The sequence below is a fragment of the Chiloscyllium plagiosum genome, unplaced genomic scaffold, assembly GCF_037043375.1.
Source record: "Chiloscyllium plagiosum isolate Xiang-an unplaced genomic scaffold, Cpla_swu_hap1 HiC_scaffold_20, whole genome shotgun sequence".
In the NCBI taxonomy this organism is placed as follows: Eukaryota; Metazoa; Chordata; class Chondrichthyes; order Orectolobiformes; family Hemiscylliidae; genus Chiloscyllium; species Chiloscyllium plagiosum.
The window spans coordinates 805579-825617 of record NW_028270158.1 but is presented as its reverse complement, the minus strand read 5'-3'; the positions used below and the strand labels follow the sequence as shown (position 1 = coordinate 825617).

Here is a 20039-nt window from a genome sequence, read left to right as displayed (position 1 = left end):
CACATCTTTCCTAAAGTGAGGCGACCAGAACTGCACACAGTCCTCCAAATGTGGCCTAACCAAAGACCTGTACAGTTGCAACATCACTTCACGACTCTTGAATTCAATACCTCTGCTAATGAACACTAATACACCATAGGCCTTCTTACAAGCTCTATCCACCTGAGTGGCAACTTTCAAAGATCTATGAACATAGACCCCAAGATCCCTCTGTTCCTCCACCTCACGAAGAACCCTACCGTTAACCCTGTATTCCGCATTCTTATTTGTCTTTCCAAAATTGACAGCCTCACACTTGGCAGGGTTGAACTCCATCTGCCACTCCTCAGCTCAGCTCTGCATCATATCTAAGTCTCTTTGCAGCCGACAACAGCCCTCCTCACTATCCACAACTCCACCAATCTTCATATCATCTGCAAATTTACTGACCCACCCTTCGATTCCCTCATCCAAGTCATTAATAAAAATTACAAACAGCAGAGGACCCAGAACTGATCCCTGCGGAACTCCACTTGTAACTGGGCTCCAGGCTGAATATTTACCATCTACCACTACTCTCTGACTTCGACCGGTTAGCCAGTTTTCTATCCAATTGGCCAAATTTCCCTCTATCCCATGCCTCCTGACTTTCCACATAAGCCTATCATGGGGAACCTTATCAAATGCCTTACTAAAATCCATGTATACTACATCCACTGCTCTACCCTCATCCACATGCTTGGTCACCACCTCAACGAATTCAATAAGACTTGTAAGGCAAGACCGACCCTTCACAAATCTGTGCTGGCTGTCCCTAATCAAGCAGTGTCTTTCCAGATACTCATAAATCCTATCCCTCAGTACCCTTTCCATTACTTTACCTACCACCGAAGTAAGACTAACTGGCCTGTAATTCCCGGGGTTATCCCTATTCCCTTTTTTGAACAGGGGCACAACATTCGCCACTCTCCAGTCCCCTGGTACCACCTCCGTTGACAGTGAAGACGAAAAGATCATTGCCAACGGTTCTGCAATTTCCTCTCTTGCTTCCCACATAATCCTAGGATATATCCCGTCAGGCCCAGGGGACTTGTCTATCCTCAAGTTGTTCAAAATGTCCAACACATCTTCCTTCCTAACAAGTATCTCCTCTAGCTTACCAGTCCGTTTCACACTCTCCTCTTCAACAATACGGTCCCTCTCATTCGTAAATACTGAAGAAAAGTACTCATTCAAGACCTCTCCTATCTCTTCCGACTCAATACACAGTCTCCCACTACTGTCCTTGATCGGACCTACGCTCGTTCTCGTCATTCTCATGTTTCTCACATACGCATAAAATGCCTTTGGGTTATCCTTGATCCTATCCGCCAAAGATTTTTCATGCCCTCTATTAGCTCTCCTAATCCCTTTCTTCAGATCCCTTCTGGCTATCCTGTATCCCTCCACTGCTCTGTCTGAACCCTGTTTCCTCAACCTTATGTAAGCCTCCTTCTTCCTCTTTACAAGACATTCAACCTCCCTCGTTAACCAAGGTTCCCTCACACGGCCATTTCTTTCCTGCCTGACAGGTACATACATATCAAGGACACGTCATATCTGTTCCTTGAAAAAGTTCCACATTTCCACGACATTCTTCCCCGACAGCCTATGCTCCCAACTTATGCTCCTCAGATCCTGTCTTACAGCATCGTAATTACCCTTCCCCCAATTGTAAAACCTACCCTGTTGCACGCACCTATCTCTCTCCATAACCAAGGTGAAAGTCACAGAATTGTGGTCACCATCACCAAAATGTTCACCCACTAACAAGCCCATCACTTGTCCCGGTTCATTACCGAGTACCAAATCCAATATGGCCTCCCCTCTGGTCGGACAATCTACATACTGAGTTAGAAAAGCTTCCTGGACACACTGCGCAAACACTGCCCCATCCAATCCACTTAATCTAAAGAGCTTCCAATCAATATTTGGGAAGTTGAAATCGCCCATGACTACTATCCTGTGGCTTCTGCACCTTTCCAAAATCTGTTTCCCAATCTGTTTCTCCACATCTCTGCTGCTATTGGGGGGCCTATAGTAAACACCCAACAAGGTGACTGCACCTTTCCTATTTCTGACTTCAGCCCATACTATCTCCAAAGGCAGATCCCCCTCGAACTGCCTTTCTGCAGCCGTTATACCATTTAATTAGCAACGCCACCCCCCTCCTTTTTTACCATCCTCCCTAATCTTACTGAAACACCTGTAACCAGGAAACTCCAACAACCATTCCTGTCCCTCTTCTATCCACGTTTCTGTGATGGCCACAACATCGAAGTTGCCTACTTGGCCACGCACTTGTAACACAGAGGTCTTGTGCATGAAACGCAAAAAGCTAGCGCACATATGTAGAAGACTAATGGAGTGTTGGTCCTTATTATTGGTGTTGGAGTATACTGCAACTGAACCAGGTGCTGAGAGACCACATCTAGAGTACTGTGAACAGTTTTAGTCAGTCATACAGATGTACAGCACAGAAACATCCCTTTTGGTCCAACTTGTCCATGCCAACCAGATGTCCTAACCTAATCTAGTCCCATTTGCCAGTGTTTAGCTCCTATCCCTCTAAACCCTTCCTATTCATGTACCCATCCAGATGCCTTTTAAAGGCTGTAATTGTACCAGTCTCCACCACTTCCTCTGGCAGCTCATTTCCCATTTTGGTCCCTTATTTAAGGAAAAATATAATTTCATTGGCAATTCATATAAGAATGATGTCTGGTATGGAGGGATAGTCTTATGAGCAAAGGCTGAACAGGTTGGGATTCGACTCACTGGAGTTGAGGAAAATGAGGGTTGATTTCACTGAAAAGGATCAGATTCTTAAGGGCTGACCATGGTCTATACTGGGAGGATTTTTCCCTCCATGGGACACATCTGGGACCAGAGGGCATAGTTTCAGAGTAAAGGGACAATAATCTCAGAATTGAAGACTGAGATGAGGAAAACTTTCTTGATATTTGAGAGTTTTTGGATTACCTTGCTACAGAGCTATGGGGGCAGAGTCCTTGTGTGTATTTAAGGCTGGCCTAGATAGATTCTGGATCAGTAGGGGAATTAAGGAATACAGGGAAAGTCAGAGTCATGGATGGAAACAGACAGTTCGGTGCAACTCTTCCATGCTGACCAAATATCCTAAATTAGTCTAATCCCATTTGCCAGCATTTAGGCTATATCCCTCTTATAACCCTTCCTATTCATTTACCCATCCAGACACCTTTTAAATGCCGTAACTGTCTCAGTCTCCACACTTTGCCTGGCAGCTTCATGCCATACATGCACCACCCTCTACTTAAAAAGTCACCCCTTTGGTCCCTTTATGAATAAAGAATGTCAGATCAATCATGATCCTGTTGAATGGTGGAGAAGGTTCGAGTGGCTGAAAGGCCTATTTCTGTGTCTGTTTCTTATGGATTTAGGATTTTAGGTATTTGTCGTTTTCTTCTTTTGGTTTCTTGGAAGTTCAGTGTCAAAGTTTACTGATTGTTTTAAAACTGGTTTAAGAACAATAGATTAAATTTTATTTTCTGTCCAGCATGCAGTATTCTATGTAAATGTCAGCTACTTCGCAGCTTGTGGAAAAAGCTGATGGAGGCAGTTAGTCTGCTCTCGTTGCTTGATTCTTTTGTTGTCTGTGCTGCCGTATGACATTCCATAAGAGTACGGATTAGAACTGTTCCACAGACTTTCTTTGTGATGTTATACTAGACTTTTTTTTGTGTTTCCCTTATAAACTTGATGGACTGAATTGCTGTAATAATCTACAAATATGGAGACTCCAAAGTATCAATGTAAAGGTGATTGTGCTGCTCCACAGTATTCAAATTAAATTTTCAGATTCTGTTTGGGGTTTTCACATCTCAGAATTTATCATAATAGAAATCTAGGAAAATCAGCAGTGGAAATTATATGATAGAATTTTCTTGAAATCAGTCCATGAATAGAAAATAATGATCAAAGCTTTATTTGAAGCTATGCTGTACAGTAGTGCACTGCAAATCAAGCCCTGGTATTGTTGGAGTCATTACAGAAATTAAAGATTTTGTCAATATATATAAAGCCCCAATTTACTTGTCGGATAGACACAAACTGACAAAACGAGGACCAGATTTCTGTACTGAGCAAGAGCTATTATTCATTACAAAGAAATGGATTGTTGAACACAGATAAACACTGTCAACTGTCAGCATAGTACTCTGCTATAAGGCGTCTCTTGCAGTGCAGTGGTAGTGTCCCTTCTCTTAGCTGGGACATCTGCATTCAAATCTCAGACCATATCCCTGCAAATCTTTCTCATCATTAACTTATTGAAATGTCTTTTGAATGTTGTAACTCTACTTATATCCCCCACTTTCTCTGGCAGTTCATTCCACATATAAGCCACTTAGTTATTTTTAAAAAGATTGCCCCTTATGTCATTGTTTAAATCTTTTTCCTCTCACCTTAGAAATATGCCTCCTAGTTTTGAATTCCCCAACCCTCGGGAAAAGACCCCTGTCATTCACTTTATCTACACTGCTCATGATTTTATAAAACTCCAAAACAGTCACCTCCTGTGCTCCAGTGTAAAGAGTCCCGGCCTATGCAGCCTGTGTTTTTTTTTATAACTCAAACCGTGGGCGGCATGGTGGCACAGTGGTTAGCACTGCTGCCTCACAGCGCTAGAGACCCGGGTTCAATTCCCGACTCAGGCGACTGACTGTGTGGAGTTTGCATGTTCTCCCTGTGTCTGCGTGGGTTTCCTCCGGGTGCTCCGGTTTCCTCCCACAGTCCAAAGATGTGCAGGTCAGGTGAATTGGCCATGCTAAATTGCCCATAGTGTTAGGTAAGGGGTAAATGTAGGGTTATGGGTGGGTTGCGCTTCGGCGGGTCGGTGTGGACTTGTTGGGCCGAAGGGCCTGTTTCCACACTGTAAGTAATCTAATCTAATCTAATCCATTCCTGGCAATGTCCTGGTAAATATTTTCTGAACCCCCTCCAGTTTAATAACATCTTCCTTATGACAGGGCCACCAGAACTGCACACAGTACTCTAGAATAGGCCTCGCCAATGTCCTGCACAACCTCAACATGATGTCTCAACTCTTATACTCAAAAACTGAAGGAACTGTGGATGCTGTAAATCGGAAACAAAAACAGAAAGTGCTGGAAAAGGTCTGGCAGCATCTGTGAAGGGAAATCAGTTAACGTTTCGGTGATCCTTCCTCAGAACCTGTATTCAATGGTCTGAGCAAGAAAGGCAAGCATGCTAAACACTGCATTAACCACTCTGTCTATCTGTGATGCAAATTTCAAAGCATTACCTGAACTAAGTTTCTTTGTTCTGCAACATTACCCAGGACCCTACTATTAATTGTGTAGGTCCTGCCCTTGTTTTCATTTTGGTACAACAATGCCTTGTATTTATCCAATTAAATTCCATCTTCCATTCCTCAGTCCATTGACTCAATTGACCAAGATCTCTTTGTAATCTTAGATAACGTTCTTCACTGTCCATTAAACCACAATTTATGGTATCATCTGCAAACTTGCTAATAATGCCTTCTGTATTCCCCATCCAAATTGTTCATATAAATGACAAACAAAAGTGGACCCATTACCACTTGCTGTGGAACACCGCTGGTCACAGGCCTCCCATCTGAAAAATAACCCTCCACCATCACTCTGTCTCCAACCGTAAAACCAATTTTGTATCCAATTGGCAAGCTCACCCTTCAGTACTCTTGCTGAAATTTTGTCAGGGTCTATTGTATTTTTTGATATCCAGCGTTTCCCACTAATTATTGATATCATGTGGCGTGAGCCAAATTGGAGGAGTACTGGCATTTGTGAAGCGGAGATCCTCCAGATGAGGCTAAGATAAATCTCTCACTTGGCTCTTCTGACTAAAAATTGTTGCAAAAGCTTCAGCATAGCCCCCCCGACTCTGATCCACTCGCCATCACCATCATCAATGAGAACATCTGGTTGTGCCATATTGCTTTTGTGAGAATTTTGAGTGCAAATTTGTTGGCAACTGACAATTTCTGACATTGCAACAGCTGTTGCACTTCAGACTGTGTACATTGCTTTGAAATATCCTATAATGAAAAGGACCATATAAATAGACTTGATTTGGAGGTGCCGGTGTTGGACTGGGGTGTGCAAAGTTTAAAAATCTCACAACACCAAGTTAATAGTCCAACAAGTGTATTTGGAAGCACTAGCTTTCGGAACGCTGCTCCTTCATCAGGTAACTGTGGAGAATAAGATTGTAAGACACAGAATTTATAGCAAAAGTTTACAGTGTGATGTAACTGAAATTATATGTTGAAAAAGACCTGGATTGTTTGTTAAGTCTTTCATCTTTTAGAATGGGCATGTTGGTTTCAGTTCTTTAATATGTAAATTCCAGAACTTTCTTGAAGTTGTATTCTCAAGTGAACTTTGACAATAGGTGCTATGTTGGCTCAGATAATGCATTGAAGATGTGAGGTGCCCTGTGTGAGGCTGTCTGTGCCACAATGTTCAGACTGATTCTAATCTAAATAGATTTACAGAATCTTACATGGATTCGTGCAGTTTTTGAGCAAAAGAAAATGTAATTCTGCAAGTACAAATTCTCCCCATAAACTTGTGTGCACGCGCGCGTGCGGGGAAGGTATGAGAGTCTAAGAATGTGTGAGTGTAAAGGGGTGCAAGTCTGAGAGCATGCGTGGGTGAGTGTGGGAATGTATGTGTGAGCATATGAGAGTGAGCTTGTGTATGAGATGGGTCTGTAGGAGTGCGTGTGTCTGCGTCTGTGTGTAGTGCAGTGAGGTTACCCGTAGTGTGACATGAACTCAAGGTCCCAGTTGAGGCCATCCCTATGGGGAGCGAACTTGGCTATTAGCCTCTGCTTGGCTACTTTGCGTTTTTGCCTGTCTCAAAGTCTGCGTTGGAGGATGATCACCCAAAGGTCCAAGGTTGAATGTCCCGAACCGCAGAATTGTTCTCCGACTTGGAGGGAGCATTCCTATCTATTTGTTGTGTGGTGTCCATTCATCCATTGCTGTAGCCTCTGCTTGGTCTCACCAATGTACCATGCCTCAGAGGATCCTTGCCTGCAGAGTATGAGATAGACAATGTTGGCTGAGTCACATGAGTACCTGCCACGTACATTTTTGGGATGGTTGATAGAGTAGATGTTGAAGCTGTTTCCCTTCAGAGTCTCACACCACTGGCATAGTTTCACAATAAGGGGTCATACGTTTAAGACCGATGGGGACTTTTTTTTTTGAGGATAGTGAATCTGTGGAATTCATTCTCACAGAAGGCTGTTGAGTTTGGAGATTTTTAATCAGTAAAAGAATTGAGGGTTATGGGGAAGAGGCAGAAAGGTGGAGCTGAGGATCCTCCGATCACCCATGATGCCATTGAATGGCAGAGCAGACGCGATGGCCCGAATGGCCTACTTTTTGCTCCTAAGTCTTACGATCTTGTGATCTGTCTGAATGGAGACGAATGGGAAAAAAAATTGTGGTGGGTAGAGTGGCGCAGTGATCAGAACTGATCCTTGACTATTGGCAATCTATATTAATAGATTTGACTATAGTGACTGAATGTGTTGCATCTAAATTTCTTGACACTTTTTTTTTCCTACCTATCTTGGTGAGTTGCCGACAGGAGCTAGAGTGTCTCGACAGGCCAATGGACTATCGGCAGTTAAATGAATGGGCAATAAATTCACAGATGCCTTATAATGTACTAAATGTGTACTTGGGCAGAAAGATTAGAAAAGCAGTATGTTGTTGCCCTCCGAAGAGATTCCCACCCAGACCCTATCCCCATTACCCTACATTTTTCCCATGGCTAATGCACCTAACCTACACATCTCTCAACAATGGGCAATTTAGCATGGCCTCCACCTAACATGCACATCTTTGGACTGTGGGAGGAAACCAGAGCACTTGGTAGAAATCCACACAGACACCGGGGGAATGCGCAAACTCCACACAGTCACCCAAGGCTGGAATCTAATCTGGGTTCCTGGTGTTGTGAGGCAGCAGTGCTAACCACTGAGCCACATCACATTCAGTCCCTACAGTCATATCCATTTATATAGATTGCAAATTGTCAAGGACCCAGCTCTGATTGTACCACTCTACTCGCTACAGTTTTTTTTCCATTGACAAGAATGAGAGGTGACCTTATTGAAATATTTAAGATCTTGAGAGGACCAGATAGGATGGCTGGCCAGCGGACTTTTTTGTGGAGTGTGTAAAATTGGAGACTATGGTTAAAGAAATTTTCATTTTTGAGACGAATTGTTTGTTCCTTACAATCGTCCTAGGTGTGCGAAGGTGGTCATGGAGGCTGGTGTTTAAATTTATTCAAAACTGGGTTAGACAAATCTTTGCTCAGCAAGTGAGTCAAGAGTTTACAGACAGGGAAGTGGAGCTAAGATCACAACTAGATCAGACATGATTGTTGAATTGCACAGCAAACCTCAAAGACCCAATGTCCTACTACTCTTCCTAAATCCAGTGTTCCTACTTTTCTAGTGCCTTACTTGTACCTTGTGCCTCTGATCAATTTGCTGTATGGTCCCGCATTGGTCCCACTCTAAACATATGGATGACTTGTCTGAATTTTTTTTTGATGTTGGCTACTAATCTCTTCTGATTCATCCTTTGGTTCTCATTGCTTCTTTCATTTGCCCACTGTCTCCTGTACTAGGCCTGGTTTACTTGAAAATGCACCAAGAAATTTGGAGGTGGGCCTCCTGAATTAGATGAACATTGAAGGGCAAGAGATAACAATATTTCAGCCAATCTTTAAAATGTTCTAAATTTTATTGCTGTGAGAAGTTCCAAATTCATAATCAAATAGCAGAGTTAACGTTTCAGATTGAGTGACCCTCAGAAGGGTGTCTCTCTCTTCATTTGACCTGAAATGTTTAGCTCTAATTCTGTCCACATATGTTGCTGGACCTGCTGAGCTTTTCCAGCAATTTCTATTTTTGTCTTTGATTTACAGCATCTGCAGATCTTTTGGTTTTTTAGAAGTTTAACAGTTTTAAGTGCTGAACCCTGCTAGGCTTGCACTCCCTATAAGGGTTCGATCTCCTCTGCTTTGGCCGCTCTCTGGGAGACCTCAGGCTGCCTGCTCTTGTTACTGCAAATGCCAGTAGACCATCGCTGCTGCATTGGTTGAGTTCGATTCCGAACCTTCATGGGCTGAACCAGGCCCTCAGCTGCTGCCATGCTGCATAGTGCAATGATACATGATGCCGTGGCCACCGCCGCCTCCAAGACTGAGCTCTCTCCAGAAGATAAATAGGAGTAAATTTTTTAAAAAAAACTTAAAAGAAGAAAAGAAAAATCGGAGAGAAAAGTGGATGAAGCGGACGAGCCCATTCCACTGTCGCCATCTTAGTATCGTTGTCCCTGAAAAATCAAACAGAAGACGTTTTTGTTTGAATGCAGATTAAAACAGAATTGATTTTACTAGGAGGAGCAGGAGCATCTGTAGAGAACTTTGCATTGGAATTATCAGAATAAAATGGCTGCTTTTTATATCATGGAAACTAATTCCAATCATTTACTTATTGCTCTCTTGTGATTTGCAACTGAAATGAGCCTTTGTTAGAGATGCTGGAAAGTAGCCAAGGTTGACCATTTGCTTGAAGTTTTTTCTTTGCCTTTCTGTGTATGGCTGAGATTCAGAACAAAGCAAATGGGAGACTGACATACACAACTTATACTAATGTGCTTTGCAAGTGAGCTGCTTTTAGTCATCTCTCTATAGCCTTTTATTTGTGCAATGGAAGTTTTTAAAAGATGAATGGAAAACTCGCTCTACCCCACCCCTCTGGACAACCCATTCTTTGACCTCCTTTCAGTGCAGTCAGGCTTTGACTATATTAATGCACTGCCTTTTCTTGTCCCTTCTCCCACAGTGTCCACCTCCCAGTCTGCTTTATCCTTTCAGTGGATCTTCTGACCTAACTACACCTTATCACTTCTTCTTTTCTAATTTCCTACCGCTGAGTTAAGAAGCAGTTTTTAGCCTTTTAAAGCATGTAATGTGCTTATGGCAGTAAATTAGACTCGACATTAAGTTTACCAATTTTAGATCATACCCAGTGCTTTCATTTTATTAGATGGCAGGTGTTGCTTATGGTTCTATGTTTGCCACTTTCAGATTCTCTCCACCTGACATTTTTTAAAACTTTGACCATCACCACACCCACTTGCATTACACTGTCATCCTAAGTCCTATGTAATGACTGTGCCTTCCATCTTATACAGACTGTTTTTCTCCTTTCCTCCCATTCCCTTTTTCCTGTCTCAGTAATTCTTTAAATTGTGTTCCATCTCTAACCTCTTCAGATTATTGGCTTTTCATCAGGCTAGAAACATTAATTCTTTCTCTGAACATAGATGCTGCCTGACTGGAGTATTTTCAGTTTTTATTTCTGCGTATCCTGACCTGGCACTGACAGGATGCTCCTTACTTGCTAGATACAGGAATAAGCAGGGAAGACCAGGATGCTGACCTCATAGAGGCAAAAGTTTTCTTGTTGGAAAGGTATGGTGTCGATGTAGTCTCGGTGGGCCGGAGGGCCTGTTCTTCTATTATTTTGTTCTTTCAATTTAAGCAAGCAGATAATTTTCTGCGTTTGCTCTATTTACTTTTGTTAATTACATTGAAAAAGGATGATAATTATCTTTGAAAACTGTTTCTGTTAGTAAAGTCAATTTAAAGAAAAATTGTAGGCATTTCAGTGTGTTCAGAATTATAACAGTTTGTTAAATAGTTCACTCAATTAACCATTAGGGACAAAGAGAAGCTGTAAATTATACAAGCGTTACATACTCCTGGAGATGAATTATTTCAAACTGATTTTTTTTTTTTTGCTGTCATTCCTCACTAAAATTAGCAAACAGTTGATTCTTGAGGTCCTTTAATGTGTATTGTTACCATGATGATTTTACACTAATGGTCAATGTGTGAAAAGATGGACAGTTGCAGAGATGAAACAGGCTCAGTTTGTCATGCAGACATGACCTAGAAAATGACTCTTGGAAAAATGTAAATGTTCGAAACATTAAACATTGATCCATGTGTTTTGTCTCTCTAACTAAATAATATTTTGTATGTTATTCATTGAAAGTATTTATGTCCATACATGCTTTTGATCCACCAACAGAATTGGGTGTATGATGCATCCTATTTTATTTGATACTTTGGACCAGTTTGCCTTTGCAGAATGGAACTAAATTTGATACTGTTTTAATTGTTTTTGTAATGCCTAACATCTGTTTAACATGGTGGGGTATTTTTGTTGGCATAATATTTGTTTAGATAAACCAAGTTGAATTACTTAAAATTGAGCAGTTTATATTAGCTGTTTCCGTGCTGTAAAACTCTGACTCTACCCTATAACTTCAATCAAATCTCCCTTTGGCCTCCACCAGTCCAGAGAAAATAATCTGAGTTTTTCCAGCCTCTCCTTTTTATAGCTCATTCCCTCTAATCCAGGCAGCATCCTGGTAAACCTCTTCTACACCCTCTCCATTGCCTCCACATCCTATAATGTGGTGACCGGAATTGAATGTAATACAGTTCTGTGTGGGCTAACCAAAGTCTTATAAAGCTGTAACATGACATCCTGACTCTTGTACTCAATTCCCTGACTAGTAAAGGCAAGCGTGCCTTCTTTACCAACCTGTCTACTTGCGTGGCTACTTTCAGAGAGCTATGGACTTGAACCCCAAGATCCCTCTGTAAATGAATGCTGTACAGCGTCCTGCCATTAACCATATACTTTTCCTTAACATTTGATCTCCCAAAGTACAGCATCTCACACTTGCCTGGATTAAACTTCATCTGCCATTTCTCTGCCCATATCTGGAACAGATCTATGTCCTTTGATAACCTTCTACATTATCCATAACTCTACTGATCTTTGTATTGCCTGCAAACTTACTAACCCACCCATCTATATTTTCATGTAAGTCATTGATCTATATCACAACAGCAGAAGTCCCAGTGCAGATCCCTGTGGAACACCACTAGTCCCTTATCTCCAGCCTTAAAAACACCCTTCCACCAGTATCCCCTGTTTTCTATGGACAAGCCAGTTCTGAAACCATGTGGCCATGTCACTGGATTCCATGCATCTTAATCTTCTGGATGAACCTACCATGAGGAACCTTGTTGAAAGCCTTGCTAAGACCCTTGTAAACAGCATGCACTGCTCTACCCTTATCGATCACCTTCGTCACCAACTCAAAATTCAGTAAGTTAGTAAGGTATGACCTGCCCTGCACAATTAGGCCGGCACAATTGCTAATTAGACCTTGTTTTTCCAAACATGAGTAAGTCCTATCCCTCAGGATCCTCTCCAATAGCTTCCTTACCACCAAAGTGATTCTCATCCTTTGATAGTTTCCTGGATTCTCCCTATTTCCCTTCTTGAACAGAGGGACAACATTAGCTAACTGCCAGCCCATTAGGACGCCCCATTGGCTAACGGGGATACAAAGATCTTGGTCAAGGTCCCAGCAATCTCCTCTCTTGCGTCTCTCAACCTGGAGTAGAAACCATTGGGCCCTGGGGACTTAGCCACCTTCATGCTCTGCAGGAGATCCAACACCACTTCTTTCTTGATTGCAAAATGCCCTGGCAGATTAGCATGCTCCACACTAATTTCCATCTCCTCCTCCTGGGTGAATGCTGACAAAGTACTCATTTAGGATCTTGCCCATATCCTCTGCCTTCAAGCTCAAGTTCCCTCCTTTATCCTTGAATGGTCCTACACTCTCCATAGTTGTCCAAGAATCTATAGGATACCTTGAGATTCTCTTTAACCCCACTTGCCAAGGTCATTTTATGCCCTTCCTGTGCTCCTAATTCCCTGCTTGAGTACCTTGCTGCATTCTTTATATTCCTCACAGGGCCCCTTTCTGATTTTAGCTTTTTAAATTTTACATTGGCTTTTTACCTTTTGATGAAGTTCACAATCTCCCTCATTATCCAAGGGTTCTTACCTTGCCAACCTTGTCCTTCCTCCTTACTGGAACATGCTGGTCTTGAACTCTTCCCAGCAGGTCTTTAAAGAATTCCCACCTGTCAAATATGAACTTGCTTGATGACAGTTCCTCCCAATTAATAATCTCTAGCTTTCTTAAAATTTAAGGAGTTGTGATCACTGTTTCCAAAATGCACTCCCACTGAAAGGTCAGTCTCCTGGCCAGGCTCATTAGCCAATACAAGGTCTAGTTTGGCCCCTCCTCTAGTTGGACTAACCACATACTGTTTCAAGAAACCCTCTTGGGTGCCCTTAACAAATTCTGTCCCGTCTCAGCCTCTTGCTCTGAAGGAGTCTCGGTCAATATTAGGGAAGTTAAAGTCACCCACTATGGCAACTTTTTTTTATTGCACCTTTCCATAATCTCCCAACATATTTGTTCCTCAGTGTCTTGGTGCTGTTGGGTGGGGTGTTATAGTATAATCCTAACAGAGTGACTGCACCCATCTTATTTTTGAGCTGTACCCATACTGTCTCAGTGGATGAGTCCTCCAGCATGTCCTCTCAGTGCAGATATAATCTTCTCCCTAATTAGTAATATAACTCCTCTACTTCCTTTACCTTTCTCTATATCTCCTCTAAAATAATGAAACCTTGGAACATTGAGCAGCTACACCTGTCCCTTTCTCAACCAAGTCTCTGTAATGCTGCCAACATCATAGACCCATGTACTGATCCAGTCTCTAAGCTCATCTGCCTTACCTATAATACTCCTTGCATTGAAATAAACACGCTTTAGCCCATTAGTACCATTGTGTTCATTTACCTGTCTCTGTCTGTCCTTTCTGATTTATTGGTCTTAACATGTACCTTCCCCTCAATCTCTCTACTTGCTGACCTGTTGCTCTAATTCCCAACCCTTTGCCCCTCAAGTTTAAACCCTCCTGAGTAGCACCAGCGAACCTCCCTGTGAAGATATTTGATTCTCCTTCAGTTTAAGTTCAACCCATCCCTCTTGCACAGGTTACCCCTGCCCCAGAAGAGGTCCCAATGATCCAAGAACCTGAATCCCTGCCCCCTGCACCAGCTTCTTAGCAACATATTAATCTCTCCTATTCTATTCCTTGCCTCAAAAGCACATGACACTGGTAGTAACCCAGAGATTACAATGCTTTTCAGCCTCTTTCCAGTTACTACCGAAGGAATCTTGTTGAGTTGCGGCCATGTATCTTGTAGATGGTATACGCTGCTGTCACGACGCATCAGTGAGGAAGGGAATAAATGTTAATGAGGTGCCAATCAAGGAGACTGGTTCTGAATGTTAAGCTTTTTGAGTGCTGTTGGAGCTACACTCAAGACAAGTAGAGAGTGTTCCACCACACACTCACTCCTCTTGTGAAAGGGACCAGAGGGAAAAATTACCCTGTAGGTATTCTGTAATAAAGATCAGAAGTCCTGTAACTGTTTTATATTGTGGGATTATAGGTGTTATTATGAACAAGTGTTCTCCGCATCGGTAATGATATAATTGAAAGATAAGCTCATTGAACTCTACAAATCAGTTTCATTGTATGAAAGAGGTGAAGTATTCATTATCCTAATTACACCTTATTTTCTTTTACTAGCTGATGCCTTTTTTAAAGCAGCAATCAGCCTTGTTGTGGAAGTACCAAAAATGATAAACATAGATGGAAAAATGAGAACATCTGAAGGGTTTCTTCTGGAATTCCTTAATAACTTCTTTTCCACGTTATTGATTGTACCTGTAAGTAATCTTAATCATATAACATTATTTCTGGGCAGGGCAGTGTTGGGGAACGTACAGCTGCCGTGAAACAGGATACCAGGTTTTGTCCTTCCTTAGTTTGTCAGAGTTCCTGGCTGAAATTGCACCACAATTGTAAAAGTCTCCAGATTGAAAGGGAATGAAACTGATTTGATCCATACTTTAAAACGCCTGGGGTGGTCATCTGCTTGCATGTACAGAGGAAAAGCATGAGAGACCTGGGAATAATTGGATCAAGAGAGGTAAATTAATTCCGTTGTCGTTTTAAGATCCTGTCTCTATTATTATTAAAAATAGAATTTGATCCTGCATGATTATAAGTCTAATACAATAAGAATATAGCTTAAAAAATCCCAAAGCTCTTCACAAAACAAGAATGTTATTGACAAAATTTGACACCAAGTGGCATGAAACTGTAGGAGTACCTGAAAATTTGGTCAAAGGATGGATTTGAAAGAGGAGAGAGGGGTTTAGGAAAGGAATTTGAGTGAACATTAGGATTTTCTATGAAGTATTGCTTGTTTTACAATGTCAATATTTTGGTATTTATATAATTAAACTTTACGTTTGTTAAATGCATTTGATGGATAATCCCAGCTTCTATTAACTGTGGGATGGATAAATTTTAAACACAGTGGTTATATTTTGTTTCATTTAATAAGCAGTTTTAACATAACGATGCAAAATTGCATTGCACACACTTAGCTGTTAATTTACTTTTTTTTTCCACTGATGTAAGTTGAAGTATTAGGTTGTCATCTTATTGTCCTGTATTTAGATGCGTTATTTTGCAACAGCAGCAAGTGAGCATGGGAGGGCTGGAAAACTGGACAGACAACATTTTGGTTCTGAAGTAGGGTCAGTGGACTTGAAACATTAACTGTTTTTGTTCACAGATGCTGACAGCCCTGCTGGGTTTCTCCAGCAATTTCACCTTTTTGTTTCAGACTACATTGATTGTCAATAGCAGCGGAGAGTTAAATTCAAATGGCACTAAGCTGAAACGTTTAGTTTCAGACTCTTCAGGAGTGGCATGCAAGAAACCAAATTTAGAAAGGGGGCAGCAGTTTCAGCAATATGAGAAGAGAATGCTGATTAGTTGTACCATTGTGGCATGGAGATAACAGGAACTGTTAGCTTCAGGATCAATGGTGCTGGAAGAGCACAGCAGTTCAGGCAGCATCCGAGGAGCTTCAGCAAAATCGACGTTTCGGGCAAAAGCTGAAAAATTTCACACCACGCAGATAAACTCTTAGTGATTGGTCAGGGAGTTACTATGGGGAATGCAGCAAGAATTCTCATTCTCCGTGACCTTTCTTTCAATGAAAAAGATGCAATGTCGACATGGAGTTGGGTCCTGCGTATTCATATTTAATTACTTGTATATGGGGACTATATCATACAGCAAGCCTGACTAATAATCTTCAATTGTTGTGAAATTTTACAATGTGACCTCTGTGTTTGTCTGAAGTTTTGTTCTCTTCGACAAACGATTCAAACTTATTTTGTTGTATGATTAAATATAACCTAAATATGTTTACAGAAGGTCTCAACATCTTATCAGACTATACATTGCTGCCTTCTCTCTAATTGCTCTGTCTAAGGATGTATAACTAAATCAAACTTTGGGAAAGAGAAAAGGAATTAGACAGCCTACCCTCCTGTGAGGGATTTGAGCAGCATGATGAGGGGAGACTCATTTGAATGATGCACCAAAGGAAGAGAATAGAACTGTAGGTATGGAAACTGAAAAGCTAGCGGGACTTTCTGATGTGGAGAAGAAAGTGTTATTTTTGCAGATAAACTTAAAAAGAAACTTCACAAAAGGGAACGATCAGTTTTGTTATTTCAGACATCATACATCACTAATTCCATGCCTGTGAGTCAATATGTTTTACAAAACTGAAACTAATTGTTTTGGAGGAACATCCTGAATTTTCAGATTTGAACAAAGGAAGATACAATCAGTTCTGATATATCATGTTGGTTCCATTCTCATACAATCTTGCGTTATAAAATTGTGCAATAGCCGTGCCAATTAAACTAATGGGGCTGGAATCACGTCATAGCCAATATAGGTAATGAAAGTTTGCATTCTACAAGTAATGGTCTAAGTTCTTCAATCGCGTTGAAACCAATTTGAAGAATTTTAGCAGAATCGACTGTTTGAATATTTTCAATTTTTTTAAAAAATGGGAAAAATTAGTGGTTACAAGTTTGTTTTGAACAGCTTCATTTCTCTTGTCCTGCGCTGAGAGAAGTGGCAGGAATATGCCTATGTCAGCACTTGGAGAGGAGCAACAAGGGAAAAAACTGATTTGTTGCTGTGTTCCAGTTTTACAGTAAATCAATTGCACGTTAACCTCTTGTACATATTTTTGGACAGGATCATCCAGAGCAAGGTGTCTTGTATTTGGTGAGAGGCCTTTTGAATGTGATCCAGGACTACATTTGGGAAGATCATTCTGATTCAAAAGTACGAATCTATATAAATGTTTTGCATTTGTTGGCTGCAGCAAGTCAAGAAACTTATCTTTATCATGTGGAAAAAGGTACAGTATATACCTTTGGAATATATTTTGACACTGTTTAATTTGCACAAAAATACACATTCTTCATTGTGCATCCTCCAGTGTAGGATGTGACCAGTAGGTTGATCAGGGGAGCCAATGGAATTTCAGAAAGCTTTCAGCAAAGTCCCAAATAAGAGATTAATTTGTAAAATTAAAGCACATGTGATTGTAGTGTATAGAGATGGATAGAAAATTGGTTAGCAGACCAGGATCAAAAGTAGGAATAAACAGGTCTCTTTCTGAAAATTACTAGTGAGGTATTGCAAGGAATCGTACAAGACCACAGTGATGTATTCTTAAGCTTTACTAGTGAGACAAAGCTGGGCAGAAGAGTGAGCTGTAGGGAGGATGCAGGGATGTAGCAGTGAGATTTGGACTGGCTGATGTGAGGTTATCCATTTAGTAATAAACGTAGGAAAGCAGTTTATTATTTGGCTGTAAATTAAGAGAGGATAATGTTTAATGAGATGTGTGTGTCCTCATGCACCAGGCACTGAAAGTAAATGCACAGGTGCAGTAGGCAGTAAAGAAGTAAACAATATGTTGGCCTTCATAGTGAGAGGATTAGAGTACAAGAAGAAGGATGTCTTGCTGCATGTACAGAGGGCATTTGTGGCACTACATCTTGAATATAGTGTGCAGTTTTGGTCTCCTTATCTGAAGAGGGATGTTTTGGTGAAGGAAAGAGTGCAGCAAAGGTTTACCAAGTTAATTCCTGGGAAGGCAGGGCTAACGTATGAGGAGAGATTAAGTCAGTTAGGTTTGTATTCACTAGACTTTGGAAGAATGAGGGGTATACCTCATAGAAATCTTTTAAAATTCTAACAGGACTGGACAGGTTAGGTGCAGAAAGGTGGGTGAATCCAGAACCAGGGGACATAGGTCTACCTGTATCCTTAAACTTCCAGTGCTAAGAAGAGGAGAAATTTCTTCATCCTGAGAGTGGTGAGCCTGTACAATTAACCACCACAAAGTGTCTTTTGGTCTCAACCAATATGTTTTCATGAAACTAGTGGTTATAGCTCTCATGGCTAAAGGAATTTGGAGATGTGAAGGGAGGACAGGTTTAGGTCTTGAGCTTGAGCTTGATGTTAAGTCATGATCATAGTGAATGATGAAGTAGGTTGAAGGGATTGAATGTTCTACTTCTGCCCCTACCCTGTATGTTCCTGAAGGCAAGCTCGGCTTGATGGCTGTAAAGAACCCATGGAAAATGGATTTTTATTTTAAAAGTGAAGACCGTGCAATTAGAGTGTCTCTTTTTTTTTTTAATGCATTTCTACTTGCTGTCTGAGATTGGAGGACATTATGCAGTTGTGAAAAAGATGTCACAGCAATTTAATGAAGCAATTAAAACCAGTAAAACTGAGAGCTTAAGCATGATCTCTGGTAGCTCTCTGACAGCAACATTTTGTAAATAAAAATAATTCCTTTTCACAGTTCAGCACAAGAATTAAATGTTGCTGTCAAAATTTAATTTGGATCATATTGTAAAGCTTATCAGAAAATTCTCTTGTCTTGCAGTGGATTCCAATGATAATCTCTACGGCAGTGACCCCAAATTCTTGGCTGAAATTAATAAACTTGCTGAAACTCTGATTGGACAAATCTTAGACCATCTCAAGACTCTTGGAAAAGATGAGGTATTAAATTAATCCTCTGGTTAATCGTACAGCTTCAATAAAACTTATTTAAAGCACATCATGAAGGATAGTATTGGTCATGCGTCATTGTATCGAACAGGCATTTTATACAAAATGTATAACATGTTGGACAGCATGCAGTGAATCTTTATTTTTAAGTTACTGACCCAGCACCTTCCTCATTTATAATAGTTGACAAGTGAAGTTAACGGTTAGTGTGAGCCAGTTAGACCTGCCTGCAAGAGTTTCGTGTAATAGCTAGCATTTCTGCCAATATCAGTTCTAAGACTTTTTAAAACATTGTTTAGAATATTTAGTATTAGGAGCATAGGTATACAAGAACATGAGAAGGTCATTCAGCCCTTTGAACTTGCCTCGCTATTCAATACAATCACAGCTGATAAAACACTTCAGTGCCTTTTACCCACATTATCCTGTAACCCTTGCACCCTTAGTAAACCAGAAGCTTTTCAACTTCTACGTTAAACAGATTGAGCATCCAAAACTGACCTTGGCAGAGAATTCCAGGCATTCACAACCCTCTGACTATTAAAAAAAAACTTATCTTGGTCCTAAGTGGCATCACCTTATTTTGTTTTCAGATAGTGTCCCCCTCGACTCCCAACAAGGGAAACATGCACTTAATGCATGTTAGTATTCAGTGACATATTGTCAAAGTCACCTACAACTCTTTCCACATTTATATTTTTCAATCTCTCACTATTTAGGAAATGCTTTGTTTTTCTATTCTTCTAACCAAAACAAAGAGTCACTTCTGCTTAACTTTAGTTTGCTGTCTCTTCATAGATGCTGCCTGACCCGCGATGATTTCCAGCATTTTGTTTATTGAGTGTAGATTCCAGCATCTGCAGTCATTTGCTCCTGGATAATCTCTTAATTTTTTCCTTATTAGACAAGAACGTAGCTGGTGGAATTTAATGACTAAATTTGTCAAACCTACCTGAAAACATTTTGCATCTTCCTCACAAAGCATATTCCTGCTTAGCTTTGTATCATCTG

General features: G+C 40.9%; 1 protein-coding gene across 2 annotated transcripts in view; it reads left to right on the top strand.

The window, feature by feature from the left end:
• The window catches only part of vps35l (VPS35 endosomal protein sorting factor like), a 155363-nt gene that overhangs the window by 110305 nt on the left and 25019 nt on the right, over positions 1-20039 (top strand). For both annotated transcript variants that reach the window (XM_043712168.2, XM_087997581.1), the window contains exons 27-29: positions 14643-14782; positions 17190-17355; positions 18901-19019. In XM_043712168.2, coding sequence (XP_043568103.1) covers positions 14643-14782; positions 17190-17355; positions 18901-19019 — 425 coding nt within the window. The remainder of the gene's footprint in view (positions 1-14642; positions 14783-17189; positions 17356-18900; positions 19020-20039) is intronic.